The 18,699-nt window shown below is 42.1% G+C and overlaps 1 protein-coding gene across 1 annotated transcript in view; it reads right to left on the bottom strand.

Moving 5' to 3' along the window:
• The window catches only part of SYCP2 (synaptonemal complex protein 2), a 74,790-nt gene that overhangs the window by 30,933 nt on the left and 25,158 nt on the right, over positions 1-18,699 (bottom strand). The window contains exons 16-28 of the mRNA XM_084854304.1: positions 17,917-17,983; positions 17,744-17,801; positions 16,598-16,716; positions 16,014-16,399; positions 14,087-14,211; positions 12,627-12,663; positions 11,933-12,006; positions 11,791-11,848; positions 10,833-10,888; positions 10,552-10,603; positions 9,678-9,852; positions 5,569-5,633; positions 4,829-5,011 (exon numbers count right to left, since the gene is read on the bottom strand). Of these exons, the coding sequence (XP_084710430.1) occupies positions 4,829-5,011; positions 5,569-5,633; positions 9,678-9,852; positions 10,552-10,603; positions 10,833-10,888; positions 11,791-11,848; positions 11,933-12,006; positions 12,627-12,663; positions 14,087-14,211; positions 16,014-16,399; positions 16,598-16,716; positions 17,744-17,801; positions 17,917-17,983 (1,455 nt within the window). The remainder of the gene's footprint in view (positions 1-4,828; positions 5,012-5,568; positions 5,634-9,677; positions 9,853-10,551; positions 10,604-10,832; positions 10,889-11,790; positions 11,849-11,932; positions 12,007-12,626; positions 12,664-14,086; positions 14,212-16,013; positions 16,400-16,597; positions 16,717-17,743; positions 17,802-17,916; positions 17,984-18,699) is intronic.

Genomic DNA, 18,699 nt, shown 5'->3' on the forward strand with positions numbered 1-18,699 from the left:
CGACTCTAATGAGAAAAGAAGTCCAAGATGGGTGGGAGTTTTTAAAGAAGGAAATTCTAAAGGCACAAAAACAATTCCAACAAGGAAAAAAGGTGGAAGACAACAGAAGAAGCCAATGTGGCTTCACAAAAAGCTTAGAGATGACCTGAAAACAAAAACCACTCATATAGGAAGTGGAAAGAAGGCCAAGTAACAAAAGAATAGTACAGGTAGGTAGCACAGAATTGCAGGGATGGCGTCAGGAAGGCTAAAGCTGAGAACGATCTGAGGTTAGCGAGGGATACTAAAAACAACAAAAAGGCTTTCTTCAGCTACATGCATAGTAAAAGGCAGAGGAAAGAAATGGTGGTTCAGTTATTAAATAAGGATGGCAAAACGATAACAGATGACAAAGAAAAGGCAGAGGTGCTCAATTCCTACTTTGGCTCAGTCTACTTTGGCTCAGATTGATAGGCATATGGTTATGGAACACCTAATTACTTGGATGAGTTGAAATCTCCAGGACCAGATGAACTGAATCCTAGAGTATTATTCTTATTCTTATTATTTATTTCATTTCTATACCACCCAATAGCCGAAGCTCTCTGGGCGGTTCACAAAAATTAAAACCAAAGAGCGCATAATAAAACAATACAAAATATATAGAACATTAAAACCACGGTAAACAATACAACCAGAATACAACCTAGCAGCAGTGCAGGGATTTAAAATACAGATTTAAAACAACAAAGCTAAAAGTCTAAGAGCTAAAATGCTAAAATGCCTGGGAAAATAAGAAGGTCTTCACCTGGCACCGGAAATAATACAATGTAGGTGCCAGGCAAACCTCACCAGGAAGCTCATTCCACAGCTGGGGTGCCACAGCAGAAAAAGCCCTCCTCCTAGTAGCCACCTGCCTCACTTCCTTTGGCAGGGGCTCACGGAGAAGGGCCTCTGAAGATGATCTTAAGGTCTGGGCAGGCACATAGGTATGGGAGGAGGCGATCCTTCAGATAACCTGGCCCCAAGCCGTTAAGGACTTTGAATGTTAATACCAGCACTTTGAATTGGGCCCAGAAATGGACTGGCAGCCAGTGCAGCTGAAAAAGTACTGGTGTAATATGAGCTCATTGGCCAGTCCCTGTTAACAGTGTTGCTGCCCTATTTTAGACCAGCTGAAGTTTCCAGTCTGTTTTCAAAGGCAGCCCCACATATAATGCATTGCAGTAATCCAGATGAGAAGTTATCAGAGCATGGATCACTGTAGCTAGGCTATCTCTGTCCAGATAAGGGCGTAGTTGGTATACCAGCCTAAGCTGATCAAAAGTGCTCTGTGCCACTGAGTTCACCTGTGCCTCAAGTGACAGTTCTGGATCCAAGAGCACCCCCAAACTACAAATGTGATCCTTTAGGGGGAGTGCAACCCCCTCCAGAACAGGTTGAATATCACCTAGCAGGGCAGACGAACCACCCACTAACAGCACCTCTGTCTTGTCTGGATTGAGTTTCAGTTTATTGGCCCTCATCCAGTCCATTACCATGCCCAGGCCCTGATTCAGAACAGCCACTGCCTCACCTGAGTTTGATGAGAAAGAGAGGTAGAGCTGGGTGTCATCCACATATTGATGGCACCTCAGCCCACACCTCTGGATAACCTCCCCCAGCGGTTTCATGTAGATGTTAAACAGCATGGGGGATAAAATACAGCCCTGTGGAACCCCATGGCATAATTGCCATGGTACAGAGCAACCGAGGGTTCCACGGTCTCTCTCCCTGGCCCAGAATGTAACAAGCCGCGAACTACTCGGAAAAGCTCCGCTGGATGACACTGAGAAGATGCAATATTGGTGGAAAAGAACTGTCCCTTTGCCACCCTCACCGCCACAGAGTAGGCTCGATAGTGAGCTCTTACCTGTGTTCGGTCTGACTCAGCATGGGTTTTCCTCCACCTGCGTTCTAGCTGTCTCCCCTCTTGCTTCATTGCCCTCAGCTCAGGTATATACCAAGGAGGTGGCCGGGCTCTGCTCAGAGGGAGAGGGCGCTTGGGCGCAATCATGTCAACCGCCCTAGTCATCTGTGCATTCCACAGAGCAATCTGGGCTTTGACAGGCGCACCAACCATACCAGCAGGAAAATCCCCCACAGACCTCTGGAATCCATCAGAATCCATTAGCCTCTGGGGGCAGACCATTTTAATACGTCCCCCACCCTTGCAGAGGGGGAAGTAAGGATGGACGAAAGTCCCTTACCTGGTCCCGCAGCTTGCTTCGCGGTGAGGGGGAGGCGCTTCGGTTCTCCACCTGAAGTTCAGGCCGGGGGGGGAGGCGCCCCATCCCTCGCCGCCGAAATTCAGGCCGGGGAGGAGCGCCCCGTCTCCCTGGCCGCGAAATAAAAAAGTAAATGTAACCCCACACACACACACACACGTGATAGGCTATGTAACGATTTACGTAGCCTATCACGGCTAGATTTCCAAAGTCAGCCATGATAGGCTACGTAAATCGTTACGTAGCCTATCACGTGTGTGTGTGTGTGTGTGTTTTTTTTACATTTACTTTGTAATGGCGGCGGCGGCAGCCAGTTGGAAGACCGGCCGCCGCCCCTGCCCCCACCAAAATGCCGCCGAACCGCCACTGGGACCCGCCACCGAGAGGGACATTCGCATGAGGCAAGTCCCATCCCGGGGGGGGGACGGAGAATTTCACCGCCAATTTTGGGGGGCTGAATGCGTTGGCATTCGGCCTCCCCAAGATTCGTGGAGAAATTCTCCGCCATCCCTAGGGGGAAGGCTGCCAACAGTCTAAACCTCAAAAGGAAGTGATCTCACCATGACAAAGGGACAGATGTTAATTCCTCCACTTTCAGTTCACTATCCTCCTGCCCAGCCGAGAAAACCAGATCAAGCGTGTGTCTTTTTACATGCGTTGGGCCAATGAAATGTTGGGACAGCCCCATGGTTGTCATGGTGGCCATGAAGTCCCGAGCCGCCCCGGATACAGCGGCCTCAGCATAGAAGATGAGATCCCCCAGGACCATCATCCTAGGGGTCCTCCACACCAAGTCCAAGACCACCTCCGTCAGCTCAGGCAGGGAGTCTGATGGGCAGTGGGGTTGGCGGGGTGGGTGAGTAAAAAAGGAACTGGCAGAAGAACTCTCAGAACCACTGTCTATTATCTTTGAGAAATCATGGAGGACGGGTGAAGTACCAGATGACTGGAGGGGGGCTAATGTTGTCCCTATCTTCATAACGGGCAAAAAGGAGGAACCTGGGAACTACAGACCAGTCAGTCTGACATCAATCCCTAGGAAAATTCTGGAGCAGATTATAAAGCAATCCATCTGTAAGCATCTTGAAAACAATGCAGTGATTTCTCAAAGCCAACATGGCTTTGTCAAGAACAAATCCTACCAGACGAATCTGATCTCATTTTTTGATCAGGTCCCCTCCCTTGTGGACTGTGGGAATGCTGTGGACATAATATACCTCGACTTCAGCAAAGCTTTCGACAGAGTGCCCCATGATATCCCGATGAGCAAACTAGCTCAAAGTGGGCTAGATGAAACAACGATCAGGTGGATCTACACTTGGCTACAGAATCGGACTCAAAGAGTGCTTATCAATAGGATCTTCTCAAACTGGGGGGAGGCAACGAGCAGGGTACTGCAGGGCTCAGACCTGGGCCCAGTGCTCTTCCACATTTTTATTAATGACTTGGAGGAGGAGGTGCAGGGAATGCTGATCAAAGTTGCAGATGACACAAAACTGGGTGGGATAGCTAACACCCTGGAAGACAGAAACAAAATTCAAAGTGATCCTGATAGGCTGGATCTCTAGGCTGAAAACAACAAAATGAAATTTAATAGGGATAAATGCCAAGTTCTGCACTTAGGAAAAAGAAACCAAATAAACAGTTACAAGATGGGGGATACTTGGCTCAACAATACTACAAGCGAGAAGGATCTTGGAATTGTTGTAGATCGCAAGCTGAATATGAGCCAACAATGGGATGTAGCTGCAAAAAAGGCAAATGCTATTTTGGGCTGCATTAATAGAAGCATAGCTTCCAAATCCCGGGAAGTGCTAGTTCCCCTCTACTCAGCACTGGTTAGGCCTCATCTGGAGTACTGTGTCCAGTTCTGGGCACCACATTTTAAGAAGGAAGCAGACAAACTGGAAAAAGGTGCAGACAAGGGCAACAAAGATGATCAGGGGACTGGAAACAAAGCCCTATGATAAGAGTTTGAAAGAACTGGGCATGTTTAGCCTTGAGAAGAGGAGATATGATAGAACTCTTCAAGTACTTGAAAGGTTGTCACGGAGAGGAAGGCCAGGATCTCTTCTCAATCATCCCATGTGCAGGTCACAGAATAATGGGCTCAAGTTACAGGAAGCCAGATTCTGGCTGAACATCAGGAAAAACTTCCTGGCTGTTACAGCAATACGACAATGGAACCAATTACCTAGGGAAGGGGTGGGCTCTCCCACACTGGAGGCATTCAAGATGAAATTGGGCAGGCACCAGTCAGGGCTGCTTTGACTTGGATTCCTACATTAAGCAGGACTCGATGGTCTTCCTCTGCATTGAGCAGGGGGTTGGACTCAATGTCACAGAGAGGAAGGCCCTTTCCAACCCTACTATTCTATGATTCTACGATTTGCTAAGATATTTAAAATAATTTTTCAGTCTCTGAATTAAAAAGTATATTATTATTCCTGCTTAGTAAATTCTATGCTGCTGTTCTGAAAATCATATTCAAGATGTAGTGGAGGCAGAAATTCACTGGTCAATCTTTAAAATGTAAACCCACATAGAATCTATTTTTTTAGATAGAAAAAAATACTGCTTACATGTTCCTTTAAAGTGTCCTGCTTAATTAAGTGTTCAGAAGGTTCCTCTTCACTCTCTGTTTCTGAATCTGAAAGTTCTCTATAACATTTCTTAGCTAGTGCTGCTCTTCTGGGTTGTTTTGATCTGGTTGGCTGTGCATTTTTCCCAGCATCACTGTCATGCTGATTTTTAGAAACTGGTACCTTTAAGAAAAAAATCTGTATCTTGAACACTGTATTAAAAACGTAATGATGACTTGTTTATTAATTAAATATTTCCCTCATCTTATGGCCTCAGCAGGATACTCAAAGCAGCTTAAAAAATAAAATTTGGTTGGGTGGGGGGATGCATAAGGTGATCACAGTGAAGAATTGAACAGCCTATTCCTGGAATTAGTTCACTTGCAAAACTACAATGTTTGGCTTCAGAGAATCTAGATGCACTGGGTTATCACCACTCACTGGGAAATTTCATAAGTCACCCAAAATAAGGTCTAACAGATTACAAGAGAGGGCTGTCAGTTGTGAGGCTGGAGCTCGATACACATTTTGTAGCATTTTAGAAACAAGGGCAATAAATCACAACCATGGCTAAGACAGAAAAAAGATTTGGACGTATGGTTCTTGAAGAGCAGCTCTCCATACTGCTTATCAGATTGAATGGATTTAGCTGAGGTGATCACACTATTTAACTATTTCTTCATGCAAGCAAACTCAGTCTCAATGATGTTAGGAGATAATATCTGAACGTTTTATCTTACCTTATTAAGTATGGTTTTCTTTTGTTGAAATATTTCCTTCATGTTTGGTGATATTGATGATTTATCTGAAAGACAACATTAATTAGAGACTACATCCACTATGAAAATCCGATGCTGTAAAGAACAATATTGTTTAGGAACCTGGAATGTAAGATAAATGAATCAAGGTAAGCTTGTTGTTGTTGTTGTTCAGTCATTCAGTCGTGTCCGACTCTTCGTGACCCCATGGACCATAGCACGCCAGGCCTTCCTGTCCTGCGCTCTCTCCCGGAGCGTACTCAAGTTCATATTCATTGCATCGGTGATGCTATCTAGCCATCTCATCCTCTGCCGTCCCCTTCTCCTTTTGCCTTCAGTCTTTCCCAGCATCAGGGTCTTTTCCAGAGAGTTTTCTCTTGCAAGATTGAACATCCACATCTTGGGAATCAGCGAACTAAAATGGACAGGCATGGGCAAATTTAATTCAGGTGACCATCATATCTACTACTGTGGGCAAGAATCCCTTAGAAGAAATGGAGTAGCACTCATAGTCAACAAAAGGGTGGGAAAAGCAGTACTGGGGTACAATCTTAAAAACGATAGAATGATCTCAGTACGAATCCAAGGCCAACCATTCAACATCACAGTAATTCAAGTCTATGCCCCAACCACTGATGCCGAAGAAGCTGAGGTTGATCGGTTCTATGAAGACCTACAACACCTTCTAGAACTAACACCAAAAAAAGATGTCCTCTTCATCATAGGGGATTGGAATGCTAAAGTAGGAAGTCAAGAAATCACCGGGATAACAGGCAGGCATGGCCTTGGTGTACAAAATGAAGCAGGACAAAAGCTAATTGAGTTTTGCCAAGAGAACACGCTGATCATAGCAAACACTCTTTTCCAACGGCACAAGAGACAACTCTACACATGGACATCACCAGATGGTCAATATCAAAATCAGATTGATTATGTCCTTTGCAGCCAAAGATGGAGAAGCTCTATACAGTCAGTAAAAACAAGACCTGGAGCTGACTGTGGCTCAGATCATGAGCTTCATGTTGCAAAATTTCAGCTTAAATTGAGGAACGTAGGGAAAACCTCTAAACCATTCAGGTATGACCTCAATCATATCCCTGATGAATATACAGTGGAGGTAAGGAATAGATTTAAGGGATTAGACCTGATAGACAGAGTGCCTGAGGAACTGTGGAGGGAGGTCCGTAACATTGTTCAGGAGGCAGCAACACAATCCATCCCAAAGAAAAAGAAATGCAAGAAAGCCAAGTGGCTGTCTGATGAGGCTTTACAAGTAGCTGAGGAAAGAAGGGAAGCGAAAAGCAAGGGAGAAAGGGGAAGATATATCCAACTGAATGCAGAGTTCCAGAGAATAGCAAGGAGAGACAAGAAGGCCTTCTTAAATGAACAATGCAAAGAAATCGAGGAAAACAACAGAATGGGAAAGACTAGACATCTCTTCAAGAAAATTGGAGATCTCAAGGGAACGTTTTGTGCAAAGATGAGCATGATAAAGGACAAAGAAGGCAGGGACCTAACAGAAGCAGATGAGATTAAGAAGAGGTGGAAAGAATACACAGAAGAACTATATAGGAAAGATCTTAATGTCCCTGATAGCCATGAGAGTGCGGTCACTTAACTGGAGCCGGACATCCTAGAGAGTGAAGTCAAGTGGGCCTTAGGAAGCATTAGTAACAAAAAAGCTAGCGGAGAGGACAGTATTCCAGCTGAGCTATTTAAAATCCTAAAGGATGATGCTGTTAAAGTGCTGCATTCAATATGCCAACAAATCTGGAACACTCAACAATGGCCGCAGGACTGGAAAAGGTCAGTTTACATTCCAATTCCAAAGAAGGGCAACGCCAAAGAGTGTTCAAACTACCGCACAATTGCGCTCATTTCACATGCCAGCAAGGTGATGCTCAAAATCCTACAAGCTAGGCTTCAGTAGTATGCGAACCGAGAACTACCGGAAGTACAAGCGGGGTTTCGAAGAGGCAGAGGAACTAGAGATCAAATCGCCAACTTTCGCTGGATCATGAAGAAAGAGAATTCCAGAAAAACGTCTATTTCTGCTTCATTGACTATGCTAAAGCCTTTGATTGTGTGGATCACAACAAACTGTGGCAAATTCTTAAAGTGATGGGAATACCAGACCACCTTACCTGTCTCCTGAGAAACCTGTACGAGGCTCAAGAAGCAACAGTAAGAACCAGACATGGAACAACCGAGTGGTTCAAAATTGGGAAAGGAGTACGACAAGGCTGCATATTGTCACCCTGCTTATTTAACTTATATGCAGAGTACATCATGAGAAACGCCGGGTTGGATGAATCACAGGTCGGAATTAAGATTGCTGGGAGAATTATCAACAACCTCCGATATGCAGACGATACCACCTTAATGGCAGAAAGCGAAGAGGATCTAAAGAGCCTCTTGTTGAGGGTGAAAGAGGAGAGTGCAAAAGCTGGTTTGAAACTCAACATTACAAAAACTAAGATCATGGCATCTGGCCCCATCACTTCCTGGCATATAGAAGGGGAAGAAATGGAAGCAGTGACAGATTTTATTTTCTTGGGCTCCAAGATCACCGCAGATGGTGACTGTAGCCATGAAATTAAAAGACGCTTGCTCCTTGGGAGGAAAGCTATGGCAAACCTAGTCAGCATAGTAAGAAGGAGAGACATCACCTTGCCGACAAAGGTCCGTCTAATCAAAGCTATGGTTTTCCCAGTAGTAATGTATGGCTGTGAGAGCTGGACTATAAGGAAGGCTGAGCGCCGAAGAATTGATGCTTTCGAACTGTGGTGCTGGAGAAGACTCTTACAAGTCCCCTGGACTGCAAGGAGGTCAAATCAGTCAATCCTAAAGGAAATCAACCCTGACTGCTCATTGGAAGGACAGATACTGAAGCTGAAGCTCAAATATTTTGGCCACCTAATGCGAAGAGAAAACTCTCTGGAAAAGACCCTGATGCTGGGAAAGACTGAAGGCAAAAGGAGAAGGGGACGGCAGAGGATGAGATGGCTAGATAGTATCACCGATGCAATGAATATGAACTTGAGCACACTCCGGGAGAGAGCACAGGACAGGAAGGCCTGGCGTGCTATGGTCCATGGGGTCACGAAGAGTCGGACACGACTGAACGACTGAACAACAACAACATCCACTATCTAGGATGTAGGGGCTAGGCAACTTTGGGAGGTCTGGGGGCCAATTTTCAGCCCGTGGGGCCCCCCAGGAGCTGCACTCCAAAATTCAGCAGCGCAAGGGCCAAAAACCCAGGTGGCTTACTGCTGAAATGTGGTGGTAAACTGCAGTGGGCAACTGGAGGTCAGCAGTTTGCTCTGAAGAACTCAATTCTGCCTGGGGAAAAAAGGGAGGCACAGACCCCACTGCTTGGGATTACCTGGAGGAAAGCTGGCAATGACCCAATGGAATGGGAGGAGGAAGTGGGTAAATAGGGGTGGAGCTGGGTGCGACCCAGTGGAGGAGGAAGAGGAAGCCAGTGGAATGGAGCTGGGGAGGGCTGCGTGGGTGTGATGTAGGGCAGCAAGAAAAGGGGAGACCAGGGCTGGGGGCAGGGGGTAGGGAGGCCTGCAATGAAACCCAAAAAGAATGCAAGGAACATGTTTGTATGTGTTTTAGGTGTGGTATGTGTGTGTGTGTGCACATGACAGAGTTAGTTTGGCAGATTTGGAGGCGATCCTGAATAAGAGAGAGAAGTGTGGGTTTGTGCTTGGGGGCTCAGACCAACACCTGCCTTGTATTCAGGTTCTTGGTGTAGTTGTCTTTTAGCCTCACCTATATGCCTTTCTGTGAAACTGGGGTTTTGTGACTGGCCACACTCAACATTGGCAGCCATTTTGTGGACACTTCCCATGACATCATTTTGTGATGGCACCCATGAGACTTTTTCACAATTCCAAATGTGCCCATTGGCCCAAATAGGTTGGAAACCCCCAAAGCATACCATACTGAAAATCCATGAGACAGCAGAATAATAAGACATTTAAGATCACATACTTGTATTTTTCTTTGGGTGTGCAAATTAGTTCTTTAAATACAGGTAAAATCACATTTAAAAACTTGGTAACAAATAGCTTTCTTACTTGCTTCCAGAGTTTTAGAGGTGTTCTGTTTTCTGGTTCTGCTGTAGTCTACTAGTTGAGGTTTAGGTTTTCTATTTGATTCCTTTAGCCAGCTAATATCTGTCTTCGTGTCATCACCTCTATATTCTGTGTCTGTATCACTAAAAATGTGTTTCTTGTTTTTATTTGTTCTGTTCTATAAAACAAAAACATTGATAAACAATGTATATATGATTTGATTTGCAGGAGCCATTCCAGCTATATTAGTTATGATTGTGTCCCTAAACAAGCCCTGCTGAAGTCAACCAAATTAGTCACAACTGACACTTATATGGCTTTTCTGAAGAGGGAAATTAAAGGCAATCTAGTTCATAAAATTGAAATCTCAAGGTATTAGTTCTGTAGTTTCACATTGTACCGTTTTACCACATTGGGCCCAAGAATGAAGGCAATGCAAATGTAGCATAGAGAACAGATGGGGGGGGGTGTGGCGGGAGGTCGGGTCGCAACTTAAAAGACTAACAGTTTTATTGTGAAATAAGTGTTTGTGGATTACAGCCCACCATCAGATGTGTAAAGTGTTTTCCTCAGTTGGCAGCTGTGTGTATATGAGACAGAGGTAGAGAGAAGGAAAAAAGGCAGTAGTCGATTTCTCACATTTTTATGCAGACCCCAAAGTAACAGTGTGAGCCATTTACAGAAGTAATATGAGCTTAGTGAGTGCTATTTAGTGAGTACTTATTACTTGTAAGCAAGTTAACCTATGGATTATACTCATGACCTGCAGATTTTTTTTGTTTTTTTGCAACCTGTGTATAATGTCTTTATAAAATAAACTATTTGTTCTAAATACTGGACATTTTTTAAAAAACAAAGTATTCTCTCTTTTACAAACTTTCTTATCTTGTTTCTTTTGGACTGGTCTTTTTCCTTCATTTTCATGATTCCTGGAACAAATAAGAAATAACTTATGGTAATGCTTACAAGTGAAGTAAAAGTTCTATTTGGATGAATTTGCTTTTTTGCCTGCTTGCACGTCTGGAAAATGACCCACTCTAAGTGTTGGTGTTTTCCTTTCTAACATGCTAGGATAAGTATTTGTACTTATATTCTTCTTATCATCCAATTATATTATAATGGCTTTTGTCTTCTGACTAATAGAAAAAATACACTTACATTTTCTTTGGAAGATCTGTAGAAGCTTCCAGTTTAGTAAGATGGAATTCTTGGATCTAAAACGTAAACACAAAAAATACAACAAACAAAACAAACATTACAATTCTTCTTGAAGTTGATTTTTCTATCCCACTATTTGTAAAGACTTTCACCCAACCAAGCATGGATTTAATTTTTTGTAATGAAATTTATGAAATCAGACTGTACTGTTCTACGAATGACCATGGGCATTTAGTCTAAGTGATTGAAACAGCACAGGAAATACTACAAATGTCATGGGTAAGTGGTGGGGAGGGTGCTGGATACTGGCAGGGCAGAGCTTTTGGATTGCCAGTTTTAATGTAATCGTTTTTATTTGGTGATTTTATATTATTCTCTCCTATGTTTTAATTTTAAGCCTCCTTAACGTATGTCTGATATAAATCTGTGCCGACCCAGCAAGAAATCTCTGTGTCTAAGCAGTCTTCCACAGGCATGTATGATACGGATGTGTATGCAATCTGGATGCACATTCAGGCCCTACTGAATCTAGCTGGATGGGTCTTTTGATGTATTTGGAGATGTCACCAAAGAAGTGTGCTTTATAAAGTAAGAACAAATACAATATCTGTATGGCAAAATGTCATCAATTATACTACATGATGAAAAAAAATACAGGCAAGATAATGTGAAAATGGCATTATTTACATCAGCTGCTATTTCTTCCCTCTTTGTTTTTAGAGAGTTTTAGAGCTTCTATTATAGCCTAAGATAGAAACTGCCATTGGTACACCCCATGGTGGAAAAAATATAACAGTGAACTAAATGACCATTTTCTGGCCCTAATTTCCAAAGCTGCTGCCTGACATAGGCTGCCGCACCCTACCTAATGACAGGGCTGGCCCTAAATTTGATTGTGCTGTTGAAGATTATCTATGTATAATTACTGCCACATGATTTGCTACAATGGTAGTCTTACTCCAAGCTTTATTGTAGGTTCATCAAATCCACTTAGGTTAAAGTTGTAGACATCATCCCTATCAAAAGAAATAAAAATTTATTTAGTGTACTCTTAATACCTAATATATATTCAGACTTGTATGAGACTGATGTTTACTTACACTCGATGTTCAGTAGTTATATTAAGCAGAGTAGTAGTTTTCAAATTTCTAGAACTTCTGTTCTGATTTTTTTTCTAGGCATAAAAGAACAGTTAGAAAAGCAGGTCTGTGGCTCTCAGACTCCTCAACCAATGCAAACTTATTTTAGTTCAACACCCAGAGCAAGGCCATGGTCCCTGAGAAAGTGTCCTAGGGATCACAGGGTGGGGCAGACTCTCCACCCTTCAAGGCTGTAGACACAGCTACGACCTTGAGGGGAGGAAATCTGAGCAAGAATTTCCCCACCTCACCCTTCCCAGGCTCACTGGAAAGCTCCACTGCAACAGCAACCTAGGAAGTGGGTCAGGGAAGGAGAAAGCGGAGAAGACGAGGAGAGATGTGGATACGGTAGATCCATAAAACTCTCTGTTGCTCAGAAAATTGTGGAGAGCCTAACAATATATCTTCCTGTTCTTCATTTGGTGAAAGAAAAAAATCCTTGGTACCCCTAGGCTGTGTACTATTTATGTGTGTGTGTGTGTGTGTGTGTTTTAATCTAGACTCCTTATAAAAGTGGAATTTCATTAAGAAGTTTTATGTCTCTAATTATTAATTAGTGGTTCACAGATATGAAATTTATTATGGGAATGTATATTTTGTTCTAACAAATATATGAGATTTTTAAACAACACTTGTATAGAAAAAAACAACATACCTTGCTAACACTGAAATTAGATTGATTTAAAGATGTGCTACAAGAAAAAATGGGTAAAATATAAAATTCACTTGCAAAGGAATATTTGCTTTGATATATTTTAGAGGAATTAAGTAATATAGTTGAAATTAAAGCTGTAAAATACCATAATTCTAAACACATTACTTGCAAAGTAAATCCTATTATAAGGACAATAAGTGGAACAGGATTGCTGCCATAGCACCAAAAACTGTAAAAGTATCTTTTTTTACAAAAAGTAAAAGCTACTTCCATTCTATTCCAAATTTTAGCAGTATTGTACAGTAAACTCAACTCATTTTATCTAAAAGGTTATTTTATCAGTGGGATTCAATGCTTTCTTTTCTCTTGTGAGAATAGACAGTGTAAGGAAATGTTGTGATTACTGCTCAGGTCTGGGCCCGTTCCCATGACTACTTCTGAAGTAGCATTCGTTATATTGACGAGTGCCTACATGAAGGCCAATAGCACACACAAAATTATTCAAATTTTTTACATTACTGCAAGTCCGTAAAAGCCATTCTTGCAGCATGGTGCGAAAACCCCAGTCCACATAGACTTCCGAGTGTGGTGCTGGGGTTTACACAACTTCTTCAGTGCATGACATTTGTAGCTGGAAGTAAGAATGGATGATCAGTTCATTTAGAATTGGTACTGGCTCATTTAATCTAGGGCTGACCCAAAAGGGGTGGGGGGGCTCTGCAATTTTTTCTCCCTCCTGCTGAAAATGCCTTCCTTGGTTTAGATTGTTTTTTTTAATACGGGTGAAAAAAAGGCCAAAAACTATTTGCCCATTGAACATGAAAGCAGCAACTCTTGCACACACTCTGAATTGGCTTTGTGACATTATAAGGTACCCATATCTGATTGGCTATGTAGCATCATGTCATCACCACACTGACAATAAACCTGATTGCTTAGGGTCACACTGCCAGCAGGAAGAGAACTATGTTCTTAACAAAAATGAAGCCTAAGTATCTACTGAGAGGGGTAGCAAACAGGCATGGAAAAGGCAGGCATTTGAGGTGTTTTGAGGAACATTTTGGCCTCTCAAAAGTCCCCATTCATGCCAAATGTTCACTTTTCTAACATTCCATACAGCCCTGGTTTAAGCCATCAACAACATTGCACCGCTTTGCTGAAATGGCCTATTCCCACTGGATGTGCTTCATTGTTCTGGCTAATAAACTGAATTCATTCAGACTGATGACCCAAACTGTTTAAATATACCTTTTGTATTAATGATATTGATATCAAAAGTGCTGCCTAGAAGGGTGGGCAAAAATGAGGCAGAACCATTCAATCCTTTGTACCTACTTTCTTGTTGCACAGAATAGCTGCTTCATATCTACTTCTAATTCTTAATGCCCTAACAGCTGTAAAGGATTCCATTACACAGGAACCCACTGAAACTATTACAAAAAGAAATAAACATACAATACCTCCTGTTAGAAAATAGCTGGCACAGTTTTCTTGCACTTTTTGCACCATCCTTTTCTTTATACCTGTTGCTGATTTTACTTATTAACATTTCTGCTGCTTCAACCATTTCTTTTGATTTTGCTTTCTGAAAGATTTTGGAAATAACTTATTCAATATACCAGAAAATCTAACTAGCAAAATAACATAGCATTTGGAATGTCTTTCTGAAATCAAAGCTTTCTGCAGCTTTCTGCCCGAATTCATAAGAAATGAAGGTACCTTCCCCTCCACATCCCTCAAAGGATCTAGTTGGAAAACATAAAGACAATTCTTACAACATGCAAGGAATATCTAAACCACTACAGCCATTTGTATTTATGATACTGAATTTAATGGAGCAGAATTTCAACCACAAGCACTGTTTTCTTGTGACATCCATCCAGTCCAACTTAAGTGCTATGAAGTAGGGGTGTGCACCTCTTCAGACCGAACTCTGAGCAAATGGCACAGGATCTATTTCCAGAAATACAGGGAGCTGCTATTTTTTAAATGGTGACTCCCCGGAATAAGAAGGCTGCTGGCAGGTGTCCTGAGGGTCCAGGTAAGGAGTTGAGGGCTCGCGCAGTGTCTGGGCAGGGGGTGGGGGGAACGGGATTCATTCATCTGTATCCTGCTTTGGCTCTGGAGGCCGAAGCAGGTCAGCACCCCCACCGAAGCAAATTGGGCCTGCCTTGGAAGTCCTGCAGTGGCCTCTGAGGCAGATCAGGAGGTGCCTGCACAGCCCTACTATGGAGTTGTTTTTCTTAGCCCCTTCTCTCATTAGCCCTTCCTTTCTTCAGGCCTCCTACTCCATATATTTCACCCTCTTTCTCCGTTCATTGCCTATTTTGCACAACTGCTTTGGCCACCTGGCCTCTGGGCTCCCTGCTTCTTAGCTATCGTACCTCCTGGGATCTCTTCCTAGCTCCAGCCCTCCTCACAAAACTATGCATGTTCCTCAGGTGGTGAGCCTTTAATCCCAGCCAGGCAGACCAAATTTTCTTCCCTTACAGAAGATGGACATCAAACATTTTTGACATCTTTTTTCCCTTGAGCAGCTGGAAGCTTCATGTACATTCTGTGCTTTCACAGAAGTTCAACCAATTGGGTTTAGACTTCTTCCCTGCAGGCCAGCTTCCCAATCAACACTGCTCTCAAGCTATTTTTTCTGCCCCTTATTTCCTGTGAGGAGAAAAACAACTGAAGGGTGTGCAATTCTCATCAGGAAAACTGTCCCCACAGAAAGGGTTAAGCACGCCTCCCACCTGCTGCTTTTTGATTAACCCTCCTGTCTGCATTAAAGACAATCCTAAGGTGGTGGTGGTGGTGGAGAGATCCATGGTACAGGAGCCACCACTTCCTAAGCCTTGTTGGCTCATGCCAGCTAGGGCAGAAGGTGGTGGTAGGGCAACTAATTTTCCTTTGGGCTTGGCCCCCATTGCCTCTAATGGGAGGGAATGTACTATGCCAGCTCTTGGGCTACTGTAGTTTTTGGCTCTGTTTGGGGGCATGTCAGGGGAACACAGGGCCTTAGGATCCTGTAGAACCTCAGCCACCTCTGACACCCTCCCAAACCATCCTGGTTTGGACTCCACTGCCAACACAGCAGTACCAGCGGGAGAGCCACAGCGGAGGAAAACTCCACTGCCGTCCATGGAAGTCCATGATGGCCTATGGGACAACTTTCCAGAGAACCTACCAGAACTGCAGCTTAAACTATGTATTTCTAACCAAATAAGACTTTATGTTATTTTGTAGTAATTTAAATCAATTAATGAGGAAATACAGATGTAAAGATGTTTACTTGATACGGTAATAACATACTAGATATTTTATATGCAAAAAAAATGACTTTGATTTGCAAGTAGAATAGTAACTCTGAGGTTGCTTTGCCTTTTAACGTTTCACCTGATCAGTTTTCGTATTAGCAATTTCTTTTCCAGAAGAAGATACATCAAAGCCAGCATCATCATTGGTTTCAATATTTAATTTTGAGTGCCTTGAATTTACTAGAGAACTGTCATTCATTCTGGTTTCATTAAGTGATATTTCAGGTTTACTGGAAACATTCTTTCTGCTGCTACTTTTTGATATTTTCTCATCCAAATCCTTAAAATTGTTCCATGACTCTGCACTGTTTATTTTGCCATTTTTCACTAGTGTTTTGTTTTCATTGTGCTGCTGCTCCAAAATTTCTCCATTGCAATGCTGTTTGTTTCTCAGCTCTGAAGAAGTCATTTCAAATATTGAAGAGAAAGCTCTTTGCTTTGCAGCTCTATCACTTAGATTAGGAGCTAATACAAAAACAAAATATTTGAAGTTAAAAATGGGAGTTTTAAAGAAAACCTTATTTAACATTTTCTTTCTTTCTTTCTTTCTTTCTTTCTTTATTACATTTCTATACCGCCAATAGCTGAAACTCTCTGGACAGTTCACAACACTGATAATACTTCTTATAAACAAAGTGAAAGTTTAACCTTGATGGAATGCACCTCCCAATGCACTAATACTCTGCTTGTTACAATGTGTTATTATTGTCTCAGGCACCCAACACATCCGTTTTCTCTGCGTTTTAATTTCAGCAACAGAATTTTCCAGAATGCCAGGTAATCTTAAAAAAAAGAAGCAATCTTCATTTTATCAACAAACACTTCACTGATATTTATTGTCAAATATAAAATACTTATATTCTATTTTTTAAAAAGATGTCCCAATTTTTTGTGGGGTGGGGAGAACTCAGCTGGGGTTTAACTGCTCTGCCTGCTAAGCCCTTACCAACTTGTTGCAGGACTGGGCAGCCCTAGCTCCCTTGGGAGTGGTTGTCCTGGAAATGAGGATGGGGGGAGAGGCAGCTTCCCATCTCTCTCTCATATCTTCTGCAGGTATTGCCGTGGGGCGCCTAGGCATACACACTTAGTGACACAGTTGGAATACTGATGGGGAAGGAAGAGGTAAGTGCTGTGCTTTGAAGAAGTTATAGTCCCTGCCTGCTGTTCTAATAATATGTCTGAATTTACAGTTTATGGAAAGGAATAGCCTGCTTTAGCTGCCTTCAAAAAGAGAAAGATAGCAAGGTAGAGCTGCAAGTTGTAACTTGTGAAACTTGTTTGAGCACCACAAAAAGAAACTAATAGCATTTCTACACAAGGCTTTTATTGCTCGTGACTGGTCACTCATGGAAGTTTGCATGTCCTTTCCACAATGTCATCAATCTCCAGGGCGTCTCCGCACTTTCTGACCTTTATCCCAGTTTTTAAAAGAGAGGGGATAATGCAGTAATAAATGTTAATCCGCTTTAATGGCTGTGTGAAATTGCACAGTTCTGCTATAACACAGCACCATCTAGTGGCTGTATAATGAAACATGTAGAACTTGCAAGCAAAGAAAGTCCTGAAAAAAAAATCTTTCATGAGTGACTAATCACGAGCAATAAAAGCCTTGTGTAGAAATGCTATTAGTTTATTTTCGTGGCGCTCAAACAAGTTTCACAAGTTACAACTTGCAGCTCTACCTTGCTATCTTTCTCTTTTTGAAGGCATATGAAAAATTCTTCCTGAAATGAAATCAGCGCTATACACCAGTCGATTGCTATTAGAATCAGTTAGCAATTATATTTACTATTTATTGCTAGTACTTACAATGATTTGTCACTTTTGTCTACAGGCTGAGAATCAGGAACAATATCTCTTAATTCATCTACGTGAAACACAGATATCAAATTAGACATTAAATACTAATCTTGTTGAAGATTTTTATGCAAATATAAAAACAATTTTAAAACAAGATTGGTGAAATGTGTTGAGCTACTTGCCTGATTTTTGTTTTCCATTGGTGTCCACATCTTCCTCGTTGTGGAGCACTTTTTCAACTGGAATTTGCTATATATAAATGTAACAGGAAATTACTGATATAATTAGCATGCATATTGGTTTAACTTAAATCTCTTTCCCAAATATTGTTCAAACAGCTGATGGAGTTCAAGTTCAAAATATATAAATTCTCAAAAGATGAAAAAATCAATACCTATTCTAATAAAACCTTTCAAAACAAATAGTTTAAATCCTGTAAGGCAGAGGTATGGAGGAATAATGGTGGTGGGGGGGAGGGGATGATATTCTGTCTTGTTTTTCATTCTTTAATAGTCCTCAAAAGAAAATAAAGTTTCAGTTAATATTGTAGGTGGTTAAAGTTGAAAGCTCTAGACTATTTAAAGAATTGCCCATGGCTTGTTGTTAGGTTTGCAGGTCATGGAACACCAAAGTGATGGCCACCAATTTGGATGGTTTTAAAAGGGAATTAAATGAAAGTAAAAACAATGAGCGCACAGCTCATGTGCTCAGCAAATCCCCGCAATTCCTGGGTTAAGCAACCCAAGAATTGCCACCATCATGTGTAAACTGGGTCATTATACTAATGCAAGGCAACTTTGTGTATACAAAAATATCTAATGAACTGATGTATCATTAGGATCATGAACTACTTGCTCATTATGTCATCTTTGCACAGATCCAATAAGAGCAAAAATAACGGTCAACTCATGGTGTGGAGAAAGTGGATAGGGAAACATTTTTTCTCTCTATCATAATAGTAGAAC

The sequence above is a fragment of the Heloderma suspectum genome, chromosome 4 (genome assembly GCF_057233095.1).
Source record: "Heloderma suspectum isolate Gila_16-S chromosome 4, 16-S_ref, whole genome shotgun sequence".
NCBI lineage: Eukaryota > Metazoa > Chordata > Lepidosauria > Squamata > Helodermatidae > Heloderma > Heloderma suspectum.